The 27,484-nt window shown below is 28.7% G+C and overlaps 2 protein-coding genes across 2 annotated transcripts in view; one reads left to right on the top strand and one right to left on the bottom strand.

Annotated features, from left to right (window-relative positions):
- Positions 1–24,217, top strand: part of LOC129963784 (ras-related protein Rab-43-like) — a 29,489-nt gene extending 5,272 nt beyond the window's left edge. Inside the window, exons 2-5 of the mRNA XM_056078338.1 lie at positions 1,707–1,869; positions 6,239–6,358; positions 20,337–20,499; positions 21,140–24,217. Coding sequence (XP_055934313.1) covers positions 1,707–1,869; positions 6,239–6,358; positions 20,337–20,482 — 429 coding nt within the window. The 3' untranslated portion in view covers positions 20,483–20,499; positions 21,140–24,217. The remainder of the gene's footprint in view (positions 1–1,706; positions 1,870–6,238; positions 6,359–20,336; positions 20,500–21,139) is intronic.
- Positions 24,218–24,221: 4 nt separating this feature from the next.
- The window catches only part of LOC129963783 (protein virilizer homolog), a 111,062-nt gene continuing 107,799 nt past the window's right edge, over positions 24,222–27,484 (bottom strand). The window contains exons 40-41 of the mRNA XM_056078337.1: positions 26,063–26,260; positions 24,222–24,425 (exon numbers count right to left, since the gene is read on the bottom strand). Of these exons, the coding sequence (XP_055934312.1) occupies positions 24,344–24,425; positions 26,063–26,260 (280 nt within the window). The 3' untranslated portion in view covers positions 24,222–24,343. The remainder of the gene's footprint in view (positions 24,426–26,062; positions 26,261–27,484) is intronic.

The raw sequence follows: 27,484 nt of genomic DNA, 5'->3' as shown, positions 1-27,484 counted from the left end.
TCTTTAAAAATAAAAATAAATAGCTTATCAAATTTTCAAGAACTTTTATTAACAAAAATATTAAAGTGAAGTAAATTCCAAGACTCCATAGACAGAACCAAATATAGAATCAGGAGTAAGTCAGTTCATACTAAAAGTATATTGCCAAATAAAATAAAATAAAAAAAAGAATATTGCTTAGGATACAAAGGTCATAAAAAAATTGCATATTATTAAAATAATAAATTCGGCAATTACTTTTTTTTTCCTGTAGACTGTTCATTTTAATCTGCCTTTAAAAAAATGTAGAAAGTAATTGGATGCAGAAAGCATTTATTAATTTGATGAATAAACCTCAAACACAAGACTTGCTATTCATTGAGTTACCTCAATGAACAGTAAGTAAAAAGAGTATAATGAAATAGCAAAATTCAATTTTTATGTAGCAAAACACAAAATTAATTTCATACTAAACCACATGTAATGAGAAATGAAGGGGAAAAAAAATTCTTGGCAGCGTGACACAGATAATATTTTCAATGAAAAAAAAATCAAACTGCTCCATATTGAAATGCATTATCTGCTTTGTTGTAGCATGTTGCAAACTCACCTGCACAAAGTTACACTTTTCTGAAGGAGCTAAAAACTTATTATTAAGACATATTATATCAATACAGTAAAGGAAATGCTATGAAGAAAAAAGAATTTTTTCCCCGAATGTTTAAAGAATATTAAAAAAATACTTCAAAAGCTTATGTAAGAATATATTTCTTTTAGCAGTTATTAATATTACAGAACAATATCCATCTGTTTCAAATCAAGGTGATATTTTATGATCTTGATTATAATGTTTAATTGCTAGAATTGTTTCGATTATTGAAAAAAGCAAAAAATGTATTTTTAGTTTTAGGAGGATAAATATTTTTAAAATTTATTACAGAAATATTATTGTATAAAAATAAAGCCAAAATTAAGACAACAGCAATGCTTTTTCTTGCAGTACTTACTTTGAATGAATCTGTTCTTGATTTATTAATATTATGTGTTGTGTGCCCTTACAAAACAAGTCTTTAAGGACTGGGACCTATTCAATGCAATGGAAGACACTGTGTGTGTGTGTGGGGGGGGGGGGGGTTAGATTCTGTGCTCTCTCTTTGCCTTAATGCGTTCACTGGAATTCAGTCTAGATTTTTAATTACTGTTACTATGTCTAGTCACGTATTAACAACACATAATGATAAAGGAGAAGTGTGACAATTTTTGTTTGTTCAGATGATTGGGGAACATATAAATACCATTCGAGGCAGAGATCTGATTCCTGTATATGACATCGGTTATATTCCTGTTGGACTTTCAAGAGAAACTAGCCTTCATTTGTAGAAAAATCTCCATTATCAAACAGCATATAACTGTATATCAGTATTTGAATACTGTTGCTTAAGACCACAGCCTAAGAATGGAATCGAAATTTTTCTTCGCCATATAACGCTTTTAACCATTTAACTATGGGAATTAATGTATTAATTTCAATGTTAATAATTAATTTGTTAGGATGTTATTCATTGCTTATGTAATAGTTATTCCTTTCAGATGGCTGCATACAATCTGTGGAGTAAAGATGCTCTTAGTTTGTATGTAAGATTACTTCATGGTGCATAAAAATTCTTTTTTTTTTTTTTTTTAAATAATTAAATGCATTTAGGTGAAGTTTCCCTTCTTTTCTGCAGCTTATACTTTGGGATACTGTTGGGACTGAGCGATTTCGAACTCTTACAAGAAACTATTTTAGGAATGCTCATGCTTGTCTTCTTGTATTCAGCTGTGATGAGCCAGATACTCTCACGAGCTTAAGTCAGTGGGTCGTGGATGCTGATAATTTTGCAGAAAAATGTAAGTTATTTTTAAAAGTAGAATATTATGTAAAGGACTCAAAATTTATTTTTATAATATTTATTTAATTAAGTGTTGAATTTGCTTTCATTCTGTTCTATAATCAAGAAGGCTTTCTGAAAATATATGAAACAAATGCTGTATAATATTAATTTAATTTCAAATTCCACGACCTTGTGTTTACTATTATGTATAAATTTGTATATTACTCAGTTTTGTAGCTTTTGAATAACTCACTCATTTCAGAAATTCATGCATGGAATTACAAATCGTCCTAGTCATTATTTAATTTTAAAAATTAACATTTAAGGATGCCAGTTACTCTCTCCTAATTTGTAAATTTTTTAATCATCGCTGATTTAAGTTTGCCCCCTTCAAAATCTATAACATATATTATTGTATTTTTGAAATCTACTCTTTAAAATTTTTCTTTCTAATGAAATTATAAAATACATTCAGCTTTAAGAATTTCTTTTAAAATTATGCTGGTTTCCAAAAGTTAAGTAATAAACTGAAAAAAAAAAAAAAAAAAAAAAAAAAGAGTCTGAAATTCTTGAAATATTTATATGTTGTAAATAAAAGCAAGCTGCATCGATTAGCTCGACGTAAAAGAGTCTACCGTCGCTTTCTACAAAGATGGTACAATTGAAAATCAGTTGAGTTATTTATTCAATACAAAATATACTAAACAATTCTGAGATATCCAAAGTATAAAAATGATTTCGAAGCAATATTTTAAGGCATAATTGCATTATAATCTCATAGGCGACTAGAAGCATGTTAAGGTTACTGTGATGAAACCCTCGCTTCAAAAATAGAACAAAAAACAAAACAAAAAACATATATAAACAAAATTTTAAAAAATCATATCGCAGTTCTTTTACGAAACTACCGGCGTTCCGTACAAAGACAGAAGAGCTCGTTCAAGGACAAGGGTCAGAAGAGCCCTTAAAGGAATATACTCGGGCGATATTTTCTCGCCGCTCGTTGTCTCGAGACAGACGTTTCCATGGCGGTGAAACGATTTTGATGTCTTTTTCTAGTTTTAGAGGCAAGGCAGAATTCGAGTAAGTTAGAAAAATCAAGAGGGGGGTGGGGAGTCTGATGGGTAATGATTGTTTTTTTGATTTTGCACTAGCGGCAACAAATATATTTTAAAATACTCAGTTGTCGTTCCTGCATGGAAAGTTAGTTTTGTTTATACTGTATCATTAATTCTCATCATAGAAGGTACACCAAGCAGAGGTTTTGTTGAACAAAATTCTTGCGAGTAAGAATTTCAACGATTCTTCAATTTGAATTCCCGCCAGAGAAGTTAGACCAATCAATAGTCTTTCAAAGTTGCATTTCTCTCTGAAATTTTGAAGATTGAATTATTCTCGCCAGAAAAAGATCAGTCAGTGATCATTGAACATTTGGAAATAATTACCAATGCAGATAGATAAAAAGAACTAACTGCCTTGGCGACTGGCTTGTTCACCCATATATTTCACTTTTGGGGGTTGTTAAACATTAATGTGGATATATATATTTTAAATTTAAACTTAATAAGATCGAAAAATCTGAATTTAAGTGAATAAGCGAAACGAATTAAAACGCATGCAAATAAAAAAAAATGTACATATTACAAAATAAAAGCGGAAGTGAAAAGCCTCTTTTGGAATTACTCTCCAAAGAAAGCACTTTTTTAGTCTTCATTTTAACATTACAAAAGCACGCGATTGAATGTTTTGATGGATGAATTTGAATTTCGTAACAAAAATTATTACTCATTGTGTATTGCATTAAAAAAATATTAAAAATGAAGAAAAGATAGTACAGGGATAAAATTGGTTTAACCCCCTTCTTCGCCAAGTTGCGATAACGCGCCAAAGCTGGCAACATCCGTTTTCTCTAGATTGGTAAACTTAGTATCTTTCGCCTTTATTATGCTCTATGATTGGACATTTGCTCCCTCGCTTATAAACATTTTGCAAAACACGGCGCAAGACCGTTGTTGACGAGTTGAGGATTTTTGAAAATTGCACCAAGCAGGGGGTTAAACTCCGGTAGTACCCTTTGTTTCATGCGTGTATTTTAATTTTTTATATATATTCTTTCATTTGAGGGAATTGAGTTTTTGGTGAGTCATGTCCAAAATATTTTTATAGTATTTTTCAGTTTCATCAATTAGCGAAGCGTTGAATTAAGTAACTGTAACAACGTTAGCGAAGTAGTTCGAAATGTTCGTTTTTTAATTTGTTTACATTTAACTGTTACCATTGAAGATTATGTAATAAGGACGATTTCTGTGCCATGTGCGTTAACATCTTTTATATATAGATTATTGTAAAGTTTTGAAAGTCATCATTTAGTCCTATGACGGACAAATTTTAGAAACTCTACAAAGTTGGTCTCTTTTTGAGATGTTTTTTTCGCTGCCAACTTGATCACGATGTTGCAAGGTTGTTGTGTCAACTTTTCCATGGTAGCCAAGTTTGGAACCGATTTCTAACTACTGTTTCAACGTTTTCAGAACATATTGAGCGCAGATCAAGAGTCACTTCTTTAGATGGCTTTGTGTACTTTGCAACAGTGATGCAACTTAATCTCATCTGAGATCTTCTTATTTCTGCTACCAGAAGGACAGTATCAGCCAGAACAGTATGCAGAAGGCTCTATGAGCCAGACTTGTATATTAGATGATTAATATTGTGCATTACCCTAGCCTTCGACCATAGGAGAAAGCGTTTGAGTATTTAGTCATGTAAATTTAAATGAAAATCAGTGGAGATCTATTCTTTTTCCTAATGAGATCTATTTGTTTTATAGAATGATTTTCCTCCCTGTGTTTGTTCTTATATAGGGAGGGAGTATCATTAGATGGACTCACAGTCATGCATGTGTTGTCCTATAAAACTCTTGGTTGCTCAAAGACACAAAAGTAACATATTGGATCATATTATTCGTCCACATACTTTCACAGTTGTTGATGCTGTTACGAATCTCCAATGTTGCTTCCCAGCTTAGTTGGTTCCATCGTAGATAAGATTGTTTTACGGACGCTATTGTACGTTGATCGGATGCCGGATCAATGACCTCCAGCTTGGCAACGAATTTGACCACTTTGGTGACAAAATGGATGATACTAGAAGCGTCAGGAATTTTGGTGATAGGACCAATAAGAGGTGAATTACGTTGATTCTACGAGGACCTTCTGTGTCCTGCTCCGAAAGCTGCAAAATTCCGGCTGTCCAAGTTGGTCGTATAACAAGTGTGTGTTGTGCCGTATAGTTAATCAGAGTTGAATCAGTGATGAATGAGTTGGATCAGTCCAGTGAAGAGCAAGTAGTGAATGGAACTCAAGCGATTAGTGGATTGAGAATTGATCCGTGCACCGATTCTTGGAGACAATTTTTGAAACATCATCGTGTTCGTGTGTTGAGTAGTCAGTCATATAGCAGTGTGCCGACTGTTGGGTACAACTAAAGTGAAGAAACAGTGGAGAATAACAGTTGCTTAGAGAGATTTTAATGAATAACTACTTGGATTCTCTCTTTCTACTGAGTTCTGTCTGTCTGCTTTGTGTTCTGTTTTGGTTGTTTACTACCGATAACTTCTTGTGGGCTGCTGTTTATTGCTTGTTTACATGTCGTCTGTGTATTCGTGTTTCCGTTTTAGTAAATTGTGTTATTTGCTATTGAGGCCTATTGTCTGTGTCACCATACACTCTCTACAGTGAACCTGTCGATTGTAGCAGAATTTCCATGACAATACTTTTATTTTTCAAGCAGATAATATCTATTCTCAAATTGCTTCCTTCATACATCAGTTTCTTGAAAAAGAAACTGTTGATCAAAAGGAATGTTTTTGACATACCCTCTCTAATCCTATTGAGCATATGGGGAATGCTCTCAGGAACATCTTGTCTTTTACTCCCAGACCTTATGTGGACTTAGAATATTTTGTGTCATCATTGGCAGTGACATCTGTGCAACTCATTCCCAATATCATGAATAGTATAAGATATTGTTATGAGACTGTTATTGCTATTGGGAGATTTACTATGGAAAAATTTCTTTGTATTTAATTTGTACATTTGCTTTAACATATTTTATGTTCCTTAATGTGTAAATACTATATATAATATTTTAATTTATTTTTAAGCTGCATATGGTATAATTAATACTAACATCTTGTCCAATTTGCTTTTGCAATTTGGATTGCTTTTTGAATTATCATTAGGTTTTAGTATGGTTTTTAACATTTGGAAATGGTGCATGTATTGTAGTACTAAATAATTTGAAATGAAAATAAATTTTGTAGACCTGGAAATGCTTTTAAAATACTCAAAGAAGTAAAATTGCAGTATAATTTATTTCTATTATAGCTCTGAAAGTGTTGATTGGAAATAAAACTGACTTAAAATGTTCCACTGCTCAAGAGAAAGTAAATGCTTTTGCCCATCATCATGACTGTGATATAGTTTTCAATGTTTCAGCAAAGACAGGTAGGTATGATTATAGAAAAACAGAATCATATCATTATATATTCTCATGATTAAAGTATAAAGCTAAAATGAAACTTTCTGCTGGGACAGAAATGATGAATGTTAAGCTTGATGGCAAGTGATGCCCTCTTAATAAAATAGGGCCAGCTTTTAAGTTTGCTTCATTGCAACGTTTATGATAGTTACTCTTCTAAAATTCATGAAATTATTGAGGTGATCATACTAATGGAATAGTATTTTAAAATTTATTAAAATTCATAAAAAGAAAGAAAAATATTATTGATTAATGTTTTTTTACAATTTAATTTAATGTAAATTTTTTATTTAATTAATATATATCTCAAGCAGCAAAAGATCATCGGCCAATCATCGCTTTACAGAACGCGCGAGGTTGGGCCGAGATCGCGCCCCGACATTGATCCTGCCCCCTGGCGAGACACCGCGTGATTATCACTCCGGCGTGTTTCCGACGTGTAATACCAAGCATTTCGCGATGTGTTTTATCAATGGGCGATCCAATACTAATCATTTCCCCATGTATTTTAGCAATGGGTGACCAAATACCACTCATTAGGCGATTTATTTCTGAACACTTGCCGCCTTGAAATTAAAATATTAGTTTATTGGTTATTCAGTTTTCTCAAACTCTATAAATTAGTGTCATAATATTTAAAACTATCATACTTTCAAAATTTTGTCAACCGACTGAAAAATTTGTTACAAAATTTCAGTAGTTTACTTTTCTTTTTACCTATGAATAATTTTGTTTGTTACTTATTTTGATAAATTTAAAATTCCATAAAGCACTTGCTTTTGATAGAATGACATTTTCCATGATTTTAAATTTTCTTCAACTTTTTTAACTATTATTATAGCATATATTTTACCACAATCTTACCCTATAAAATTTTTAAATGATATTTTTTTACTACTCTTTAAAAAAAATAAAAAAATGTTAAAATTATTTGAAATAATTTTAAATTTGATCACCTGCACATCTATCTATATATAAGATTTATTTCCTTCATTTATATTTCCTACTTATTTTCATTGTTTAATTACTATTATTAATTATTATTTTTATTATGGGAAGAAATGTTAACATAAACATAGTTTCAATTGTATAATTAATCAGTATAATTTTACTGATATATGTAATACATCTACTTTTAAATTTCTAATATTGCTTATATCATCTGTTTTTAAAAGTTATTTCATAAAAATTCAAAACATATAATTCTTATAAAAAAATATTTTGTTTACTATACACTCTTTTATATTGTTTAATGTGAGCAATGGAATTACTAAAAAAAGAAAAAAAAATGAATAAAACACAAATTCCTATTTTAATGTATTTTGAACCCTTTTTTTTAATGCATTGGTTAAAAATTGTGTAAAACACCAAATTATATAATTCCTATTATACGTTTCTTCAATAGACAACATTTTACTAGCACAAATTAATAAATCACTTTAAATTTCTTAATATTTTCATGATTTGTGTCTGGTGAGGTTTGGGTTTGTGACAAAATAACCAAATTTGGTGTATGTTAAACTCTGAATATTTCACAAAATTTACTTGCATAAAAATGCAATGCTCCTTTCAATTTTACTGATTCTGTTTACAATTAACTTACAAAGTTACTTCATGTAGAAATTTTATACCTCATTAGTGTTAGCTAATGTCCAATAGACAACATTTTACAAGCAGAAATTAATAATTTACTTCAATTTTTTTTCCTACAATCAGTTTGGCTTGGTTTTATTACACAAGAACCAAATTTGATCTCTGATTAACTCTGATTATTTCACAAAAATTCCATACCCAAAAATGTAAACACTACTTTCAATTATACAAAATTTCTTTAGACAAATATTTTCAAAAAAAAATTATAATTTCCCCCTCTTTATTTTTTGGAGAAAAAGAAAACAACTATGCAAAACGATTTATTTGAAAAGAACTTCATTAAATAATATTTTACAAAAATAAAGTAAAATAATAATTTACTTCAAATTTTTGACTGAATGATTTGTACAGCCAAGCAGCATCCTGAAACTATGACTTTCAAGAATAAGTAATTTATACACAAAATTTATTTAAACTTTATTTACAATATTTGTAATATGTGAAGAGTTTGACATTTCTAAAAAGTCACACACATTTACATAAATATTATATATAACTTAATCATCAGCTACATATAAAATATTATACATAAACATTTCTTTTGATTCACTTTTTCTTTTTGATCAGATTTGATGAACCTAAAAAACAATTATAATAATAATTGAGCTTTCACTGCTTTTAAAAGTACAAATAAAATCTCTGTTGACAATTGGAGATATGCAATTAACAAGCAAAAGTCTTATAGAACTTCATGAGCATGATGTTATGAAGTTCTATAAGACTGTGTAGGTAAATTTTATGAAAATGTTTAAGATAATAGTGAAATATAAAAATAACTGAAACTAATGGGAGTAAAATTTGTTACTATTTTATGAAATGTGAAATAATTAGAAATTATTCATATAAGAGTATTCAAAAATGCCTACATAATCTCAAGTTCTCATAATCTCTCATACTATCAAGTTTACAATAAATACATTCTACTAAGCGTTTTTTTTAGCCTCATGTCAAAATAAAAATAATTACACAAATGTTATTGCACTACCAAAATATAAGAATGTTATTTAATACTTTTTAAAACTTCTTTCATTTCAACATTTGAAAATGTTAACAAAAAGAAAGAAATTGTAAATGAAAAGGAAAATTAACTAAGCTACCTAGAATTAAAATCATTTGAATTGTCATTCTGAAAAAATAATGAGGGTGCCATTAAAGAAAATTTATTCAAAATATATAAAGAAAAATTAAAGTTGTATAAAACAAAATGTATGCCTTTTTTATATAGGCAAAAAAGTTTTCATATTAAAAAAAAATTTTAATTAACCTACTTTTCGCACTGTGGTAGACTTGAATGACATTTGGAAATACATTTCATTACATTTTCCATGCAAAGACATTTCATATTTTGGCACTTTGTTTAACCCTTTAAAGGGCCATTTTTTTCTAGTCATATTATGTTTAAATATTTTTAGGCTTGAAAGAATAAGAAAAGGGATTCATTTAGCTTATTAGATAAATTTAATTTGATTAATTAATTAATAATTAAGTAACAAATCAAGACACATCATTTTGTGTAAGAAAGAACTAAAGCATCTAAGTTTCGGTCTTTCTAAAAAAAATTGTCAGAACTTATGCCAACCTATATAAATTCATACAAAGATTGATAAATTTGGTGGGAAGCATACTTCCCATGGTCCTACAAAGTGTTAACACATACATTTGATAAATCCTTGGCTACTTCCACTGAGCTGAACAATTGCAACTGGCTGGAGAGGAATTTCGTGGTCTGGAATATATTCAATTCTAAAAGTTTTAAAGGCATGAAGTGAATTGATATCTCACATATAATTGTTTTAAATTTTCTCTGAAGTTCCAAGTCGGTAGAAACCATACTCTGTCATATACATTATAACTGCCAATATATTGTGCAAATCATTTTGCCCCTTGTTGACTTCAGGAATAGGAACTCACACAGTAGTTTCCAAAGAAACAGTGAGAAATTATTTTTGGCTTGTATTTCCTGATAGATTTCAAAATTTATTTTACCTTCAATTGTATTTTCAGTTTTGGAACAAAAGATGCACAAAATTTCCATTTCATCGATTTGGAGATGTATTTCATACGTTTGTGGGTTGTCATTTGGGATTCTATAGAATGCTTAGAAAATATGAATTCTTTCATACATTGCCAGCTAGTTTTAGACATTTTACACAATGTCCAGGCATTCTATAAATGTTGGATTTCATACTTTTCCAGTAATGCAGATAAAATATTATACATATACTTTTCTTCAAGTTCTTTTTTGGCCAGATTTGATGAACCTAAAAAACATACTTAATTAGAATAATGATTGAGCTTTCACTTCTTTTAAAAGTACAATAAAATATTTGTTGATAATTGGAGATGTGTAATTAGCGAGCAAAAATCTTATAGAACTTCATAAGCATGATAATGTCTTCATTCTGATATTGGACTGTGTAGGCAAATTTTATTAAAATGTTTAGGATAATAGAGACAAATAAAAATAATGGGAGTAAAATTTATGTTACTATTTTATGAAATATAAAATAATTAGAAACTATTCATGTAAGAGTATTCAAAAATGCCTACATAATCACAAGTTTTTTTGTTTTTTTTTCTAAGCTTACAATAAATATATTCTGCTAAGCTTTTTTCTTTTTTCAGCCTCATGTCAAAATAAAAATAATTACACAAATGTTATTGCGATACCAAAACATAAGAACGTTATTTAATACTTTAAAATGTCTTTCATTTGAAATTGTTATTAACAAAATGAAAGAAATTGTAAATGAAAGGGAAAAATAACTGCAATAATTTAAGAACATGCGAAATAAAATACGAACAAGAAAAGAAATGACGATAGCTCAATTAACAAAGTAAAGTTTCAGCACTTAGATGAAATAGAGGGATTAACAGTGGATCGTTAACTTAAATATTTATTCCGCTTTATGGCCGCTTACACATAACGCTAATAACATCACATACAACTCCATGTTTTAGGTAATCAACAAATTCTGACGGCTTTAACAAAAATAATATCATTTATTCACTATTTAGAATAAATACTATACTATTTACAAATATAGAATAATAAATAAATTGCACTTACCAAAATTCTTAGAATGACCGCAGGCGTTGCTAAATAAATTCCAAAACAAGCCAGGTGATTCATGGGAAATTTCTAAAATATATTAGAATAGCGCCATCTAGGAAAGGCGACTTTCCAGACATCAGGGCGAATATGGAGCGATTAGATTCAAACGACCATTTTCACAAAATCGCCGTAGGAGCTCGCCCCGATGAAAAAGGCGATCTTTAGAGACGATAGAAAAAAATATGATCACAGTCCGATATCGTCCCGGGTAGTGGGACAAATGCGTACAACCATTTGCGTACGGATCATAGAAGGCCAATAAATCATGCGTAGCTCTTTGAAAAAAAAAGGGGGTAGGGAGTGATTAATCTAGGTTTGCTAAAACATATGTTTTCTGTTGGCAAAAGTATTTGGCGAGAAAATGTATTGATACTTGAACTAAATTTTGATACTTAAACACAAGGAAAAAACTTTTGTCTCTATGTGTATATACTGGCTCTGTATACACCAGGTCGTCTGGCTATAAAATTTGGCAAATATATACTTTGGATGGTAGGAAAGTGATTTTTTGAATTTTTAATTATAATTTTAATTAATGAAAAATTAAGAGAAATATTGACTTTTTTCCGTGATAACTTTCTAAAACTTTGCAGTAAAAAATAGTTTTCTCTTGCAAATCATATCAATTCTCTGCATTATTCATTCTCAGTCAAAGTATGCTAAATATAGTTCTCAAATGAAAATCAATAAAATTTAAAAGAAAATCTGAAACAGGAACACCTGAACTTAACTATTACCATCACAAGCAATTCCAGTTGTTTTAAGATAAGTGGATTATTTAAATGTGCATTTCAGCTAATTAATAACACACAAGTCAATAAGAGAATTTAACAGTTGATAAATTTGCTACTATTTGAAATTAAATCTGTTCAAAGCTTTTGATAAATCTGGTAATCAAATAAATAATTCATATACACATGAAATAAATAACTTAACAAGCCTGATATAGTTATAAAAATACATCTTATCTTATATTTAAAAATCTAGTATTCTCGTTTATATGAAAACTTTATCTTTTCATACGTAAATATAAACGGAAGATCTTGACTATAAAACATACATGCTATCTAAGATCTGTATTCTTTTTATAGAATAAAAATGCGCAAGGACTGATAAACCAATACAATGAATGTTGTTTTAAAAATTTTAAGATAATTTACATTAGAGATAACATTATTTTTTGTATTAATATTTTTAAATGCACTGAATTGCATATTTATTTCTCCTAAATATACGTGTCTTAAATTCAGTATCTCTACGTCCAATGGTCGATATTTTAAATAGATTGATAGACGCATATATATACATTCACTTTTATTCTTAGAAGAAAATCTTATTTTGTTAATTAAAACTTCTAGATTAAAGTCTGAATATTCCACACTTTAATTTTTGAATAACTTTAAACCAAAAATATGGAGATACCTGTGAAATTTAAAGTATATGCTTCCGTGTTTAAAGTCAATTCTTTCCATTCCATTCCCTCCCCTCCCCCCTCCTTTGTGTGTGTGTCTGTGTACGCATATGTTATCAGGTATTTTGTTATTTAAGTTCCTAAATTAGTCCTTATTTTATTTTATGAATTAAAAATAAAATGCGAGATATTTTAATGGAACATTACAACTGAAAATGGAATAATAATACGTAAGAAAGCATTTTTTAAACTTTTCCCGAATTTACTATTTATTTGATTTTTATAATATCGCAATGTATTGAATATTATTTAAAAATATTTTTAGTGTGATTTCTTTTATCTTTTGTGACATTGTTACAAATTTAGATAATTTTGAAACGCTGTATTCTCTTATTTTTCCATTGGTGATGTAAATTTTGAAAGTAGAATGCATAAGAAGCTTATAAAGAATACTTATGATAAATATTAATCGCAAAATGCATATGCAGGTAAGTTAACATAATATTCTAATTGGATGAAGAAGTATTTAAATATGACGAGTCTGAGTACACAAAGTGTGATTAGTTAAAAAAAGCAGCAAAGAAAAATACCCTCAGCTCTTGATAATTTTTAGTAGTTGTAAAAAGGTATTTAGTTTTATACTTTCATTTATGACAGACGGCCCTGCAGTCAATTTATTCAAGTCATAATCAAGTATTTATTAAATTAATTTTGGAACTTTATTCTAGTAATATTCCTAACTACCATTTACAAGTTATTCGTTATGCTGTTTTATAATTCTAAAAAATTTGGAGCTTTACAGTTTAAAAAAATATATTTCCTCCTTTTACAATATTGTTTAGAGTGTTATAGAAAGTTGTCTTTTGTTTTTGATATTTTGCTTAAAATTAATTTTACGTTTTGACTGTGCACTTTTTTTATTTGTACAATATTGAAATGGACTTTTTAGAAAGGGACATAATATTGCGACTTCAGTTTTCAAAATTTACTACTTAAAATTACTGAATAAAAATTAAATTAAAATCAATTAAAAAATTTGGAGAGAAAAAGGGTTTTGAGATTTGCATTATCTCAGACCCCCTGGAAGGTTTAAAACGGCCATGAATTCTTCTGAAATAAGAAATAATTACATTGATTAAAATATGGAAAAAACGCATAGCTAATCAGTAAACATCTCAATAAAGGTGTAGATGTATATTGTTGAAGAGTGTATTACCAGAACTTCATTCAAAACTATTTTTAATGATTTATTGTACATATAAGAACGATCTTCCATAAAATTAGTTTCTGAAGAACATATATCATATATATTAATGTAAAAATCATTTTTTTTAATTCTATTTTATTTTTTAACAGTAGATTTGGATTATGGTTTAATAAATAGTACAACTAGAAGAAAATTAAATTTGAATTCAGCTAATATCTCCTACAAATTTTTGCAGATACAAATGATCAGTTAGCAAAATATTAATATACTTCTGATTTAGTAAGTTGCTTATTTTGTGCACCGTATACTTACGATATTTCATATACAAAATGCAAAGTCATACAATGAACAAATAATTTATCTTTATTAGAGTACATATTTTTAAAAAAATGTAACAATATTTAAATTATATCTACGATGACAAACAGAAAATTTTAAATTTGTAATGGCTTTCTACTCTGGAAACTGATTTTTTAAAAATCGATATAGCATGGAAACTTAACATCCGTAATTGGAAGCATTTCTTACTACTTACAGCATTTCAAGAATTGCTTATGCAAGTTTTCCCTCCTTACAAATCATTCCAATACCACTAACCTCATTTAATTGTACTTTAAATTTACGAAACAACTTTTTTAAGTGCCTATATTTAAATAACATATTTTAATGTTCGAAATTATTGAATTAAATAAACGAATGAAGAAGAAATAAATCAAAAATTAATGAAACGCAAACTCTTTCGTTTAATGCAAAACGTTATATTTATGTATATTAATACATTTATATCTAAAATCTAGAAAAAATGATTATTATTTCGAAGTGGGTATACTATTTATATGAGCAGAAATATCATTCCTCAATGTTTTTATCTTACATTTTTAAATAAATACATTGAAAAGCAATCCATCTTTCATAAAAAGCAAAGTGGAAATTACTCCTATAGTATTAAAACGCATGAAATTGTATTAATGAACGTGTCGTTAAGTATTCGAAATTGTGTTAAACATCAGGCTAACTCTCGCCAAATATGACATTTCTAGATAACGTTTAAGATGTTGTAACCTCTTCTAGAACTGACCCTCATCAGTAACACAACCGCATTATAAACGAGACTATTGATTGACAGTTTTATGATTCGTACGCAAAGTGTATTGTACGCAAAAGTCATACAACCATCGTCCCGATCCAAAGGCGACTATCGCGGAAAATGTGCGAGCTTTAGCCGAGCGATCTGATCATTGGCCAGTCATTTAGCGACCATTCTTTCTGCTTGGAATATATATTAATAATATTTAATTTTTTAAATTTATAAACATATATAATTTATTTTTATTTTGTTGAAAATATTAATATTTTATTGTCAGAAAATATTAACATTTCTCTATTCATGAAATCTTTTACATTGGTATTTATTATTTACATATTTCAACAGAAGAAGAATTTCAGATGTGATTATATTTTCTTTTAATTATATTATTCAAAATTCAATTACAGAGTATCTCAAGTTTAACTGTTAGCTTAATGTCAGACATTACTATCTACAAAAACCATTTTAAAATAATCTAAGGAATGAAAGTTTCATCATTTACTTTGAGAAAGTTTCACTGTATCAAACAGTCATAGTAGTACTTCATTTATTAGGCTTTGCTCTAAAAGAAATAGTTATAGCTAATTGATATTAAGGATCCAACATCTGAAAAATTTGTGTTCCATACGTTATGCTAATAATATATAGTTTGTGTTTCATTTACAATTATATTTTTCTTGCTGAGACACTGGGTAACCTAAACTTATGAAATGGAAGATTATGCTCTATTTTCCCCTGCTCTTCAGTCATTATTAGAGATGTCTCTCCTCTATCTTCATTGTTTCTCCCTTACGTAATCACCTTTTTCCTCGATGTGATTGATCATTTTCTTAATTAAATTAGTTTTATAGATATTAATTGAATACACACACACATATATATATACACATACACACACAATCTACCAGTAAGTATTTGGCCACTCATGCAAATGAGGATATTTGCGCTCTTGATCTACGTCACGCCTTCTATACTTAAATATCGTGTAGGAAACAGCATGGGTATTAGAAATTCAGAGCTGTCTGACTTCGAGAAAGGCGTAATTGTCGGATATAATAGAAATGGCCGATCCTTAAAGGACATACCTAATGAATGAAAAATTCCAAAATCAGCGGTGGCTTTTTTGATTAAAAAGTGGAAAGTGAGATGGTGAATGTCGATAAGCTATGAAACAATAGGTTCTTTTTTTTTTCTATTAAATCGGAAACAAATAAATGAGATCCTTCACTTCAATAGAATTTTTTTTTTTTATGAAATACAGTTTGATTGTAATAAATGATTTAAAATGTGGCATAAATTCCCTATTGTTCACAATAAATTCGATGCCTTAAAAGTGTCCTACGATTGACTATAAAAATGGCCTAAGGCTTCTTTGCCTTATCTAAATCTTCTTTAATTGCAAACTCAATTTGGGTTGTAATAAAATAAGTAAGGTAGCAGAATAGTAGGACTGCTGCTGAAACAGTTCAATTGAATCGCATCAATCGATATATAATCTACACTATCTACTAATAAGTATTAGGGCACCCATGCAAATTAGAATATATGAGATCCTGATCTACGTTACGCTTTCTGTGCCTGAATATCGTGTAGGAAACATCCTTTGAATTAGTCGCATGCAAGATGACACGAAATTCAAACCTACCTGATTTCGAGAAAGACGTAATTTTCGGATATCCTAGAAATGACTGATCCTTAAGGGACATACCTAGTGAATTAAACATTTCAAAATCGACAGTGGCTTTTGTGATTAAGAAGTGGAAGGTGAGTGGTGATTGTTCGGAGTGTGCTTCCACCCGGCAGACCACAAAAAATAAGATAGAGACTGGTGTTCAAAAAAATTCGGAAAAACCGCACCAAACCGATGGCCCACATACACCAGGAGTTCCAACTATTATCCGGGACTGTTTCGATAAATACCATCCGCAAGAAAGCACATCTGCTTGGTTTCTATTTTCGTGCTGCCGCCCATAAGCTTTTCATTACAAAATACAACCGCGCTGCTTGACTGAGATGTGCAAGGTACGTCGAAATTGAACCGTAGATGAATGGAAAAGGTTCTCTGGAGTGCTTAATCAAAGTTCAATCTCTACCAGTCGGATGGCAAAGTCTGGGTTTGGCCTATGCATGGATAATGCCTTCTGCCAGAATGCATTGTGCATACACTAAAGTTCGGCGGAGGCGGAATTATGATCTCGGGATGTTTTTCGTGGCATGGAGTGATCCTAATTCATGGTAAGCTCAATGCCGACTTCTACTCTACTATTCTAGACAACAATGTGCTTCCTACGCTATGGCAATTTTACGGATTGAATCATTTTTTATCTAAGATGACAACGCCACTGGTCATGTTGCGAGGTTCACCATGGATTGGTATGAAGACACTGGGGTGAAACGACTGGATTGGCCTGCCCAGAGACCAGAATTGAATCCTATAGAAAGGGGGGGGGGCGAGTTGCATCGCCGAATTAAGGAGTGCAGCAATCATCCAAAATTGGTGAAAGAATTTGCATATCTTCTCCAAGCCGAGTGGAAGGAAATACTACTGTTCATCACCCAAACACTTGTGAAAAACATGCTCCGGAGGGTTAAGGTTGTAATTGCCTCATATAGAAGCTCTACTAACTATTGAATATGAAAAAATTGCGTTTATCTCTCAGATCACAAGTGTCCAATTGCTTATTGGTAGATAGGGCATATATATATTGTTTTTTTTTTTTTTTTCCTTTCTGTATGTGTAGTTATAAGCTTTTTTAAAATTCCTTTTTAATCCTCTGAACAAAGAATATATCAGAAAGTATTCGACTTCATACAGAGTATAAAAGGAAACAAATATCTTTAAAATAAAACATTTACTGACAAATTATTTAGTACCTGTAGAACCTGCATGTGCAGTTTTATCTATGACAAGATGGATATCAGTGAAATCAAAACTATAATGCCATTTTCAAATCTATGAAAGGAAGTCAAAGCAAAAGAAAAATGATACAAAATCTCAAATCAGTCTAAAGCAAGCAGGGGGAAGAGAAATTTTCAGATTTATCAGTTTAGATCAGCTATATTATTAAAGTGTGTAGTTTCATAAAAAGTGCTCAATTTTCTCAAGAGATGCGAAGAAAATACCTATCTTTGTTTCCTCAGATGTTGAATACGATAAATCGAAAGTGCAGTCTTTGTTTATCGCATTTATGTGGGGGAAAAAAGGAAGAATTCGAAGAAGGAATCTGGGGTGTTAAAACATATTAAGATACGCTTAGTGACTATTTTTTCCGCATTTCCTTTCTTCAATAGTACATTTAAGTACTTGAATGATTATCCGGAAAGAGAGTACATAATATGGACTCCGCCGAATTAGTTGCAACTCGAAAAACGTTCAAATTTCTGTTTTTTTCCCCCTCATATCTAGAAAGTGTATGTTTAAATCTTTACGAGTTGTTCAAGAAGAATATGCCGGAAAATGAAACTTAACTGCTTTTATAACGATGATGCAAAAGTCTTCTCTTTAATGTGTTACACTTTTGATTGTAGTTCTCATTAATACTGTATTGTTTTGGAGCGATTTCTTTCAATCGTGTAGATATAACTTCAAGTCTACGTTTCTGCCGAATTAACAAATATTTAATACATGTTACTTTAATTGTCTCTTATGCTTTGTTTATAATATGTAGGAACATTTCTAAAAGAGATCAGGTTCGTAATATCATGACGCTATTAAAAACAGAAATATCCTTTTATTCTGTCTTAAATTTCGCGATATTGCAATTTCATTTTTTATGCGTCTCATAAACTACATGGATATTAAAGAGAAACCTTGTTCTTTAGTTATCAACAATGGCAAAAAATTATGTGATTAAATATTTGATGAAACAATGAAAACGGTTTGAATTTCATGGCAACAATATAATGAATTGCTGGAAATTAGCGATTTTTTATATCTGTCAAAAACTACTTTTGAAAGTTGAAATTCCCTCCTCTTCAAAGAAAGCGAAAATCATGCTGTTATAAAGGCTTTTGATTATTGCTATATATTTTAGAAACTATTTGACAGAATCAAAAATATATATATATTTCTTAGAATAGTCATGTTTTAAGGCTTCAGGCATCAAGATTTTTGAGTTTCCATTCAAAAACGAAAAACAAACTTACATATGAATTTAAAAATTATTAAATATACTTTTATAATTTCAAAAATGTATAACTTTTGACTTTATTATTAGTACTTTAATATAAAATAAGAATTATTGTCAAAGGTTCATCATAAAGTATATTGACATAACTCTTAACTTTTCTTTAACATTACAAACTGAAAATTTCAATTGTTTATAACTCATCAACCATTTACTCAAAACTGCAAAATAGTAACTATTTTAATCTGAAGAATTTGGCTGTGTTCGAACTTGTGTGTTGCTATATATATATATATATATATATATATATATATATATATATATATATATATATATATATATATATATATATATATATATATATATATATATATATATATAAATGAAGTTATGTACATTTAAATTAGAAAATCACTACTTGCATGAAAAATATTTCATGCACTTTTTGAACACAAATTTTTACTGTGATTGCCATTTACAGATGAAATAATAAACAATATCCAGATACTTTTTTGACAGATTGCACTTACACCCTTTAGCATAGTTATTTCTGAAATATTTAATGTAAATGCTATGACAATTTAAAGGAACAAAAATATAGTAAAAATCTCTAAAGCTTTTAAGAAGATTGTTCTAAATATGTTCTAGAAGATTTTGATCTATTTATAAAAATACTATTTGAAAATTATTTATTTTTAATTATATACTTGATGAGCTGTTTATAGAATCTTTGTGATAATCATTTTTGTGTGTGAAATTATATGCAATGAATTTCAAGAGTCAAGTAACAATTTAAAAATAATTTTAATAATTGTGATACTTTAAACAGGAAATACTGTTGGTAGACATTTAAATAACAACTGTACGGCTAAGAACAAAACCTGAATATAGATTTTTCTGATTAGTCTCACTGATCATGAATGTTCACACTGTATCAACAAGCAAAACATTAAATACCGACTTTACCTGAAAAGCATATGAATGAAGCTCAAAATGAATAACAATTAATATGCATTTTTATGATTATTTAATTAAAAACAAATGATTACAGCATTACTTTACTTTTTCTTTCTTAATGATTTAAAAAAATATATTTTAGCTGTGCATCTGGACGATACCATTTTTTAAAAAATTACTTGGCCAGAAAAACATCATTATTTGTTCATTTTCCACATCCAAATTGACATATTCTCTGTATAATGCATCCTAATTATTTTTATTTGAAGACTTCTGTGTATGAATTTTTATAATCTATATGTTTAATCATCGTTATGTTGAATAATTTTGAACTAAAATAACAGATAATTGAGCTTTTTTAGAAATTGAGTAATGCATACTTCATAGGTGAAGGAATCACTGAAATGTTTCAAACAATAGCAAGAAAGCTCATGCAGCAGAATAATCAACTCCAGCTCCAAAAGAATCAACCTCTTTTTGAGAAAGATATCCATCAATTGAATTCAGAGGAAGTAAAACTTAACTGTTGCTGAAACAATCAATATACCAGGTGAATAATGAATCTTGAGAATGTCAGTATTCTTATATGGTCACATTAAGTTCATTAAGAAATTTCTGTAATTAATTTATATTACCTTATATTACAGTCTTTTTTTATTTTCTACTTTTTTTCAATAAAAAGTATGTATGTCTGTGTAATGATAGACTGCTTTTCTGGTTTTGCAATAAAAACAAATGATTATTGGCATAAAAAAGAGCAAAATAATTTTGGAAGTAAATGCCTTCTATATTTTGCTAAAATGTGATATTTCTAAGAAATAATGAAATGCAAACATTTTTTATAATAAACTGTATTTTAATAACTTTTGTTACTTCTCAACTTGCATTTAAAAACTAATATTCCATGAAATATTCACTGTATTTATTTATTTCAAGAAATAAAATTTATTGGGTATGAATTAAATAAAAAAAATTTCAGAGCTAGTATAACATCTATGCAAATGTTTCTAGAAGAAAGTTTTATGTTTGTATATAGAAACATGTATTTTTAAATTTTTGCCTAGCTGCGATATAAACTATTTCATTGTTCTTGCATTCCCTTTAATTCCTTAACTGCAAATGAAAGCTTAAACTATGAAAAGGTATGATGGGTCATTTCATTGCTTAATTCATTGATTTTGAAAATCTAGATTTATCCATTGTCGGACAACTTCAAAGAAATTATTATTGCTATCTCAATCCTGTCCAGTGATGCAATATCAGATTCTGATATATCTGATCCTAAAGATGATGAAAAGTAGTCACCCAACTTACTGTCGGATATTTCTTTTCGAAAGAAAATTGGAAATCTACTTTTCATGACAAAGAAAAGAAAGACCCTTTCAAACATATTTTGAGTGAACTATAGATTTTAACTGTTTCCTTTGCAGTAAAATCCTCTACACGTTTGTAAAGCATATATATATATACTTATATACATAGTATAGTTGAGGGATTAATATCAAAAATTCTGCTTTACACTTTAAACCATCTATTATAATACTATATATGCATGATACAATCTTTCATTTTTACTTCTATGAAAATTAAAATCTTCAATTTATTCCTTGAAAGTTTTGAACAAAACTATCACATATCAAAACTTATTTTCAGTTGTTTACCCCAAATTATATATATATATATATATTTTAGTTCTCTGTCTGTCAGTTTATTTGTTTGTTTTTACTATTAGCTTTGTTCATTCCATCAACAGTTTCTATTCATTTCATTTTGAACAAATGTGATTTATTAACACGAATCTCACTGGAAATTCTTCCCCCCCTTCAGTAATATGTTTTTACAATAAATTATGAAAATATAGATTTCATCTTGGATTTGTATAAAAAGAATGTAAATTTTTTGAAATTTTTGAAATAATTTAGAATATTTTTCTGTACTACAAATAATAATTACAATAATCTATGCTTTCATATATTAAAAAATATATATATTTCTGCTCCTCATATCAGTTTTAAAATATTAAGCATTGTTAATTTTATCTAACTCGAACAGAAATTGAACCAAGACTTTTACTTACAGTTCTGTTTCAACTTAATAACCCTTTAAAATTTGAAAATATTCTGTGGGATTACCTCCCCCTGCCCCCTTGAAAAGTGGAACTCATGAAAACATCAGTTATTGGCTTATGATGTTTTTAGAAATTGGGAATGTTCTTATTTTTAAAATACATCTCATACTAATACCATATAAAATAAAAAAGGATAAAGTTTAATTCTTATGTCATTCCTAATAACTTCAGTATTGAACAAAGTATGATTTCCTTTAGCATGTATTGTTGATTAGACATTCTTTTAATTTCTGAATATAATAAGCAAATATTTCAAAGATGCTTGAGCAGAATATTTAGATTATAAGGAAAACATAATTATGACAATCAGCAATTTCTGTTATATTTCTTCTTAATTCTTTTTTTTTAAAGCTAATTCTTACAAATCAGTGATTTATTTTTGATTCTTATAGTTTGAAAGATCAAAAATGAACTTGTTATGAAAAGATATTTTAATGATCACATAATGATACATATGATTATGAACTTCGAATTCCTAAATACTATTATAAAAGTCAGATAAAACTAAACAAGTAGCTTTGACACATTTATTTTCAGCTACAATTTACCCTGAAATATTAGTGAAAAACCGATTTGATTATTAATATCAAACTGTTTATAATAACTGTAATTCCTACTGTACACAGAAGAGATATTTAAATATGTATTGTTTGTTGACCAAAACAAAAATGTCAAATTTTAAAAGAATACAGAAAGTGATGCAGTGAAATAATTTGTTATACTGATGCATTTTTGCTCTCTAAATATATGAATGATTTATTAGATAAATACTGAAGTTTTTAATAATAAAGCATCAAAACATTTTTCATACCTATCCATAAATTAGATCTAAATCAATAAAATGCATTAAGTTTGCTTTATGTCTAATGAAACTTATCTTTCTATTTTTTATATGCTGGATTAGAAAAAAAAAATTAGTGAATTATGTACTTTAAGTGGTAGCTTATATATTTAAATACTTCATCATTAATAATACAAAATCTTTATTTAGGTATAATTTGACTAGAATAGAATGGTATTCAATTTCTTAAATAAAATTATCATTAACAAACTGCAATGTTTACTTTTAAGTTTTTAACAATTTTATCAAGCAAAATTTGAAAAAATGTTTAGTGGCAGCTATGACTTTTTCAGATCAGAATGCTTTGCAGTGATATTACACAAATATGTATTTATTTTTATAGCTTTCTGTATATTTTTTTTGTAAGTATTTGTATGAAATTTTAGACTGTGCATTGTTGAATATAAAGCACAGAAGATATTCAGTTCATCAAAATACATATTATAAATACAGTACACTCCCGATTATCCGCGGAATTGGGTGGCACGGCCGCCGCGGATAACAAAAATCGCGGATAATCCGAAAAAAGCTAAAAACGGGTATAGCAAAAGAGAAAACAGCCATTCCAACTTTGAAAAATCGTTTTATGTACTATAAAACGTAAAATAAACAGCAGGAAATGTTTCACTAACGCTTAATATTTTAGTATATCACTCAAAACGAACCTAAAATGCATTTTGTTAATGAAAACAGAAAAGTGCTTTGTACTTACGAGAGGCGTCAAGGATACGCAGAAAAATTAATACATATGTACTGTTTTAATACTATAATGCATTATGTAATTACAAAAGCATAACTGTAAAACTACACCTTTTTGAAGAAATCAGTCATTTGTGTTTGCTTCTTGCTTTGGAAGCATTTTCTCTTTGCTTGGAAGCAAAAAAAAAAAACTTAGTGCGGCAGGCGCGGATAACCCGCCCGCGGATAATCGGGAGTCTACTGTAGTATTCAAAATCAATCATATTGAAACTGTCTAAATATTTTAATTCAAGAAATAACCAGAACCTTAAAGATCTGATAGGTATGGGAGTTCTGAACAAAACTTTCTGGAAAGAATCCATCAGCTTTTGATGCTGTAGAATGCCTTTATTGAGAGGAGCCAATCAATGGTAAACAAAATTTTTTCAAAGATATTCTGATTGACTGGATATTTTCTCTAAAAACTTTGTAAATTATAAGAATTGCCATTTGTTTTCTGCATTTCATTTAAACATTTGCATTAAGTATTATGTTGTAGCATTTATTGTGATGTAAATACATTTAATTTGAATGGATAGTTTTAATAAAGAAATTGATGCTTAAATAAAGTGCAGTTATTTATTTCATTTTTGATTAAAATAAAATATCTTACATTCTTTGTTAGATGGTTTTAAACTTGTTCTTGCAAGTAAACGAATTTGTAACAATCAATGATGGTGCTTGATTTTACCGAGTGAAATTGCGATTGTGCCTTGCATTCATATCCCTGCGTCCGCCTCCTCTGCTTGGAGTTCCAGGAGTGATAAATCTAGATTGCAAACAAAAAGGATTATAAATATGGAAATTATTTTACTTTTTAACATTATTTGTAATAATTCATAGTTGCAGTTTCTGGAAAGTTCCTCATTTCAGCCATTTTATATATATTAAAGTATAATACATGTTGGACCATCAAATTTAAGGAAAGTTTGTTACATGAAACATGCTTTAATTTTTTCTATACGGAACAGTCAAAACAGGAATATGGTTCTAACATTATTTGTGAATTCAATGAGAATGGTGTGGTTGATGGCTGTTTATTTCAGGAAAAATATGATATAAAGTGATTAGTGGTTATATATTCTTGGGTAAAACAAAAGTGAGAAAACAGGCATTATTGTTATGGTATTCCCTCTAAACAGAAGTTAGGTTTTATGGGCAAATATTAATGGAATCAACATTTAGAACTAAGTGAAAAATGTGTATGGGATTGAGTGTATGTTTATATTGTATTTTTCAAATAGTGCTGCAATTTTTACTGAAATTGATTTTTCTCGCATGCCCATGAATAAAAATCACTGCACCTTTCTCCTGACAAAAATTGGATGTTGTTGTTTTATTACTTCTGTTTGATTCAGTAACACATGACCACTTTATATCAAATTTTGCTTAACATAACCTGTAATTACCTACTAGAAAAATCTCATTGTAACGTAAGGAATAAAGCTGATAGAACTACAATTACTTTCATTTGGGTGATATTTTAAGAAAAATGTATTAGGTAAGGGCATGTTACATAAACAAGTGATTCTTCTTTTCCTTCATCTATAATTTGAACTCATTTCATAAATTAAAAATAAAAGCTGTTGAATAATTCTTACTATATTGAGATTTTATGGATATAGAAGAGAGTCAGATTTATTAGTTATAAATTATGTAAATCAAACTCAAGATCTTTACTTGGCTAAATTTGTCAATGGGTTTTAATTTCAAAGTCTAAAAATGTATCACACATCTGTTAGACATTATATGAGGCTATTATTCATTAACACAAATGTTTATAATATTTTTTTTTTAATTATAGTTAAAGTCAAAGATTATAAGACATAATAGATAATATTATGATAACACTTTAAAAGAATCTAAACTTGAGAAATGATACAACAAAAATGAAAGCTCGCAGTGCAATGGAAGTCATCTGCATTTCTGAAGTGTCCCCAGATAGGATAAAAATTAGAATAAGAGAGGCTATATTTAATATTGCAGAACAAATGTTAGAGAATACATAACTAGAAATAGAATATTGCAACATTTTTTTTTTTTTTTGAGCTATTAAAAGGATAAAAACCTGCAAATACATTTGGTTTCGATTTGGTTACATATTCGAAAGCAGTATTCACATTTCTAACCTAAACATGTATTCAAATAACATAAACATTCATACTCCAGAAGAGTCATGGAATTAGTGCTCATCTTGTGTTTTTGACATGCATTTTAAAATAAAGAAGAGCAACAATTAAAGGACAGAAAGGACAAAAATTTAATATGAGGATTGTAATTCTTATAAAACAGTTTTCTTTTATAATGTTAAAAATGAATGACTGTACCTGCTTTTTTATTTCAAAAATTGACAAATAAAATTTATATTGAATTCAATAAAATAAAAACATAAAAATAAGAGATTACCGTTGGTTCTGTGATTTGTTTCGATTATCCTGCCAATGGCCTTGTGATTGTTGATTCATTCCTCCAGTTCGTAAACCTCTTGAAAATCTATTCAGAGAAGCTACATTGGAATTTCTGTTCATGTCAGAATAAGGATCGCGACGGCTTTGTCCAGTTGTACGCATATCTTGTTGATTGAATGATGCATTGTAATCATTTCTTTAAAAAAAAGTCAAGTAATATTTTTATGAAAATATCTTTTTCAAAGCATATTTATATATAAGATCTTTATAAAGATAAATTAATATGATTAATTTCTGATCATCATATTCAATGCCTGTGGCATAACAAGCAGTATTGCAACATGTGTTTAAAGGGACCCATTTATTTAGTTGTGGCAAATAAATTAAATCTATGCAATTGTAGGAGTTCAGAGTACTAAAACCATGAGCTCCCATTATTTTACCAGTCCTGCCACTCTATAGCGACTGGTTATTGCTATGTTAGATTTGCAGTTCATCCACCAGGAAAAAGCTTTTTATAATTAAATCTTAAGATCCATCTTAAAGTAAATGCATGACTGGTTATTAAAACTAATCTTATCACAACACACTCAGTGATTCATAAGCAACAATCATAAAAAGTCACAAAAGTATTTGCTTTTGTGAAAAGAACAAAAAAGCCTCCAATTATGAATGACAATTTGCCGCTAATAACACACAAAATTTCTTATTTTTTATACCTTAATAAAAAGAAGTATATTTGTTTTCACTTGAAAATATGGTAATATCTAACTTGTGTAACTTGAAGTTGCATATTTTCTCTTCCTGTTTCGCATTTTAGATTATAAAAATGCAAAAATCATGAACTAAAACAAATTATCAAACTGCTTGCATTAAACTGTCAATCTAGCTAGATAATTATATTTAGACATTTCCAATAATTTCATCTAACAATTACTAGACTCGCATAGTATAAATAATAAACAAGATTGTACAGATGAATGAGCAAACTGCTACTACAAAAGCTGATACTTCAGACCTCAGAATCACCAGAAAATAAAATAATTTACAAGACTGACAGAAGAATTTGGTTGAAAGAAGATTAAAAAAATTTCAGATAACAGATTCTCACATCATTACTAACTGTATGCATAATGTTACTTGATTTCCTGATTAGGCATTTGCCATGGATATTTTTGCTATTCTGTAAAACATTCTTTTCTTTTGCACATTATTGCATTTTTAAATGAGATAAAGGTTTCAAAATCATTTACCTTGAAATTATTATATATAATAATCCATTAATTTTTTTTACATTATTGATACATGTAATTATTTTTCTATAATGGATCTTAATAAAAATTAGATATACATACAAAATTAATTGCCAAAGTTATAAATTTAATCATTTGGAGACAGATTTATTACAGAATTTATTTTT

This window comes from Argiope bruennichi, chromosome 3 (genome assembly GCF_947563725.1).
Source record: "Argiope bruennichi chromosome 3, qqArgBrue1.1, whole genome shotgun sequence".
Classification (NCBI taxonomy): domain Eukaryota; kingdom Metazoa; phylum Arthropoda; class Arachnida; order Araneae; family Araneidae; genus Argiope; species Argiope bruennichi.
Note: the sequence above shows the minus strand (reverse complement) of the source record. Positions and strands in the feature narration are given on the sequence as shown.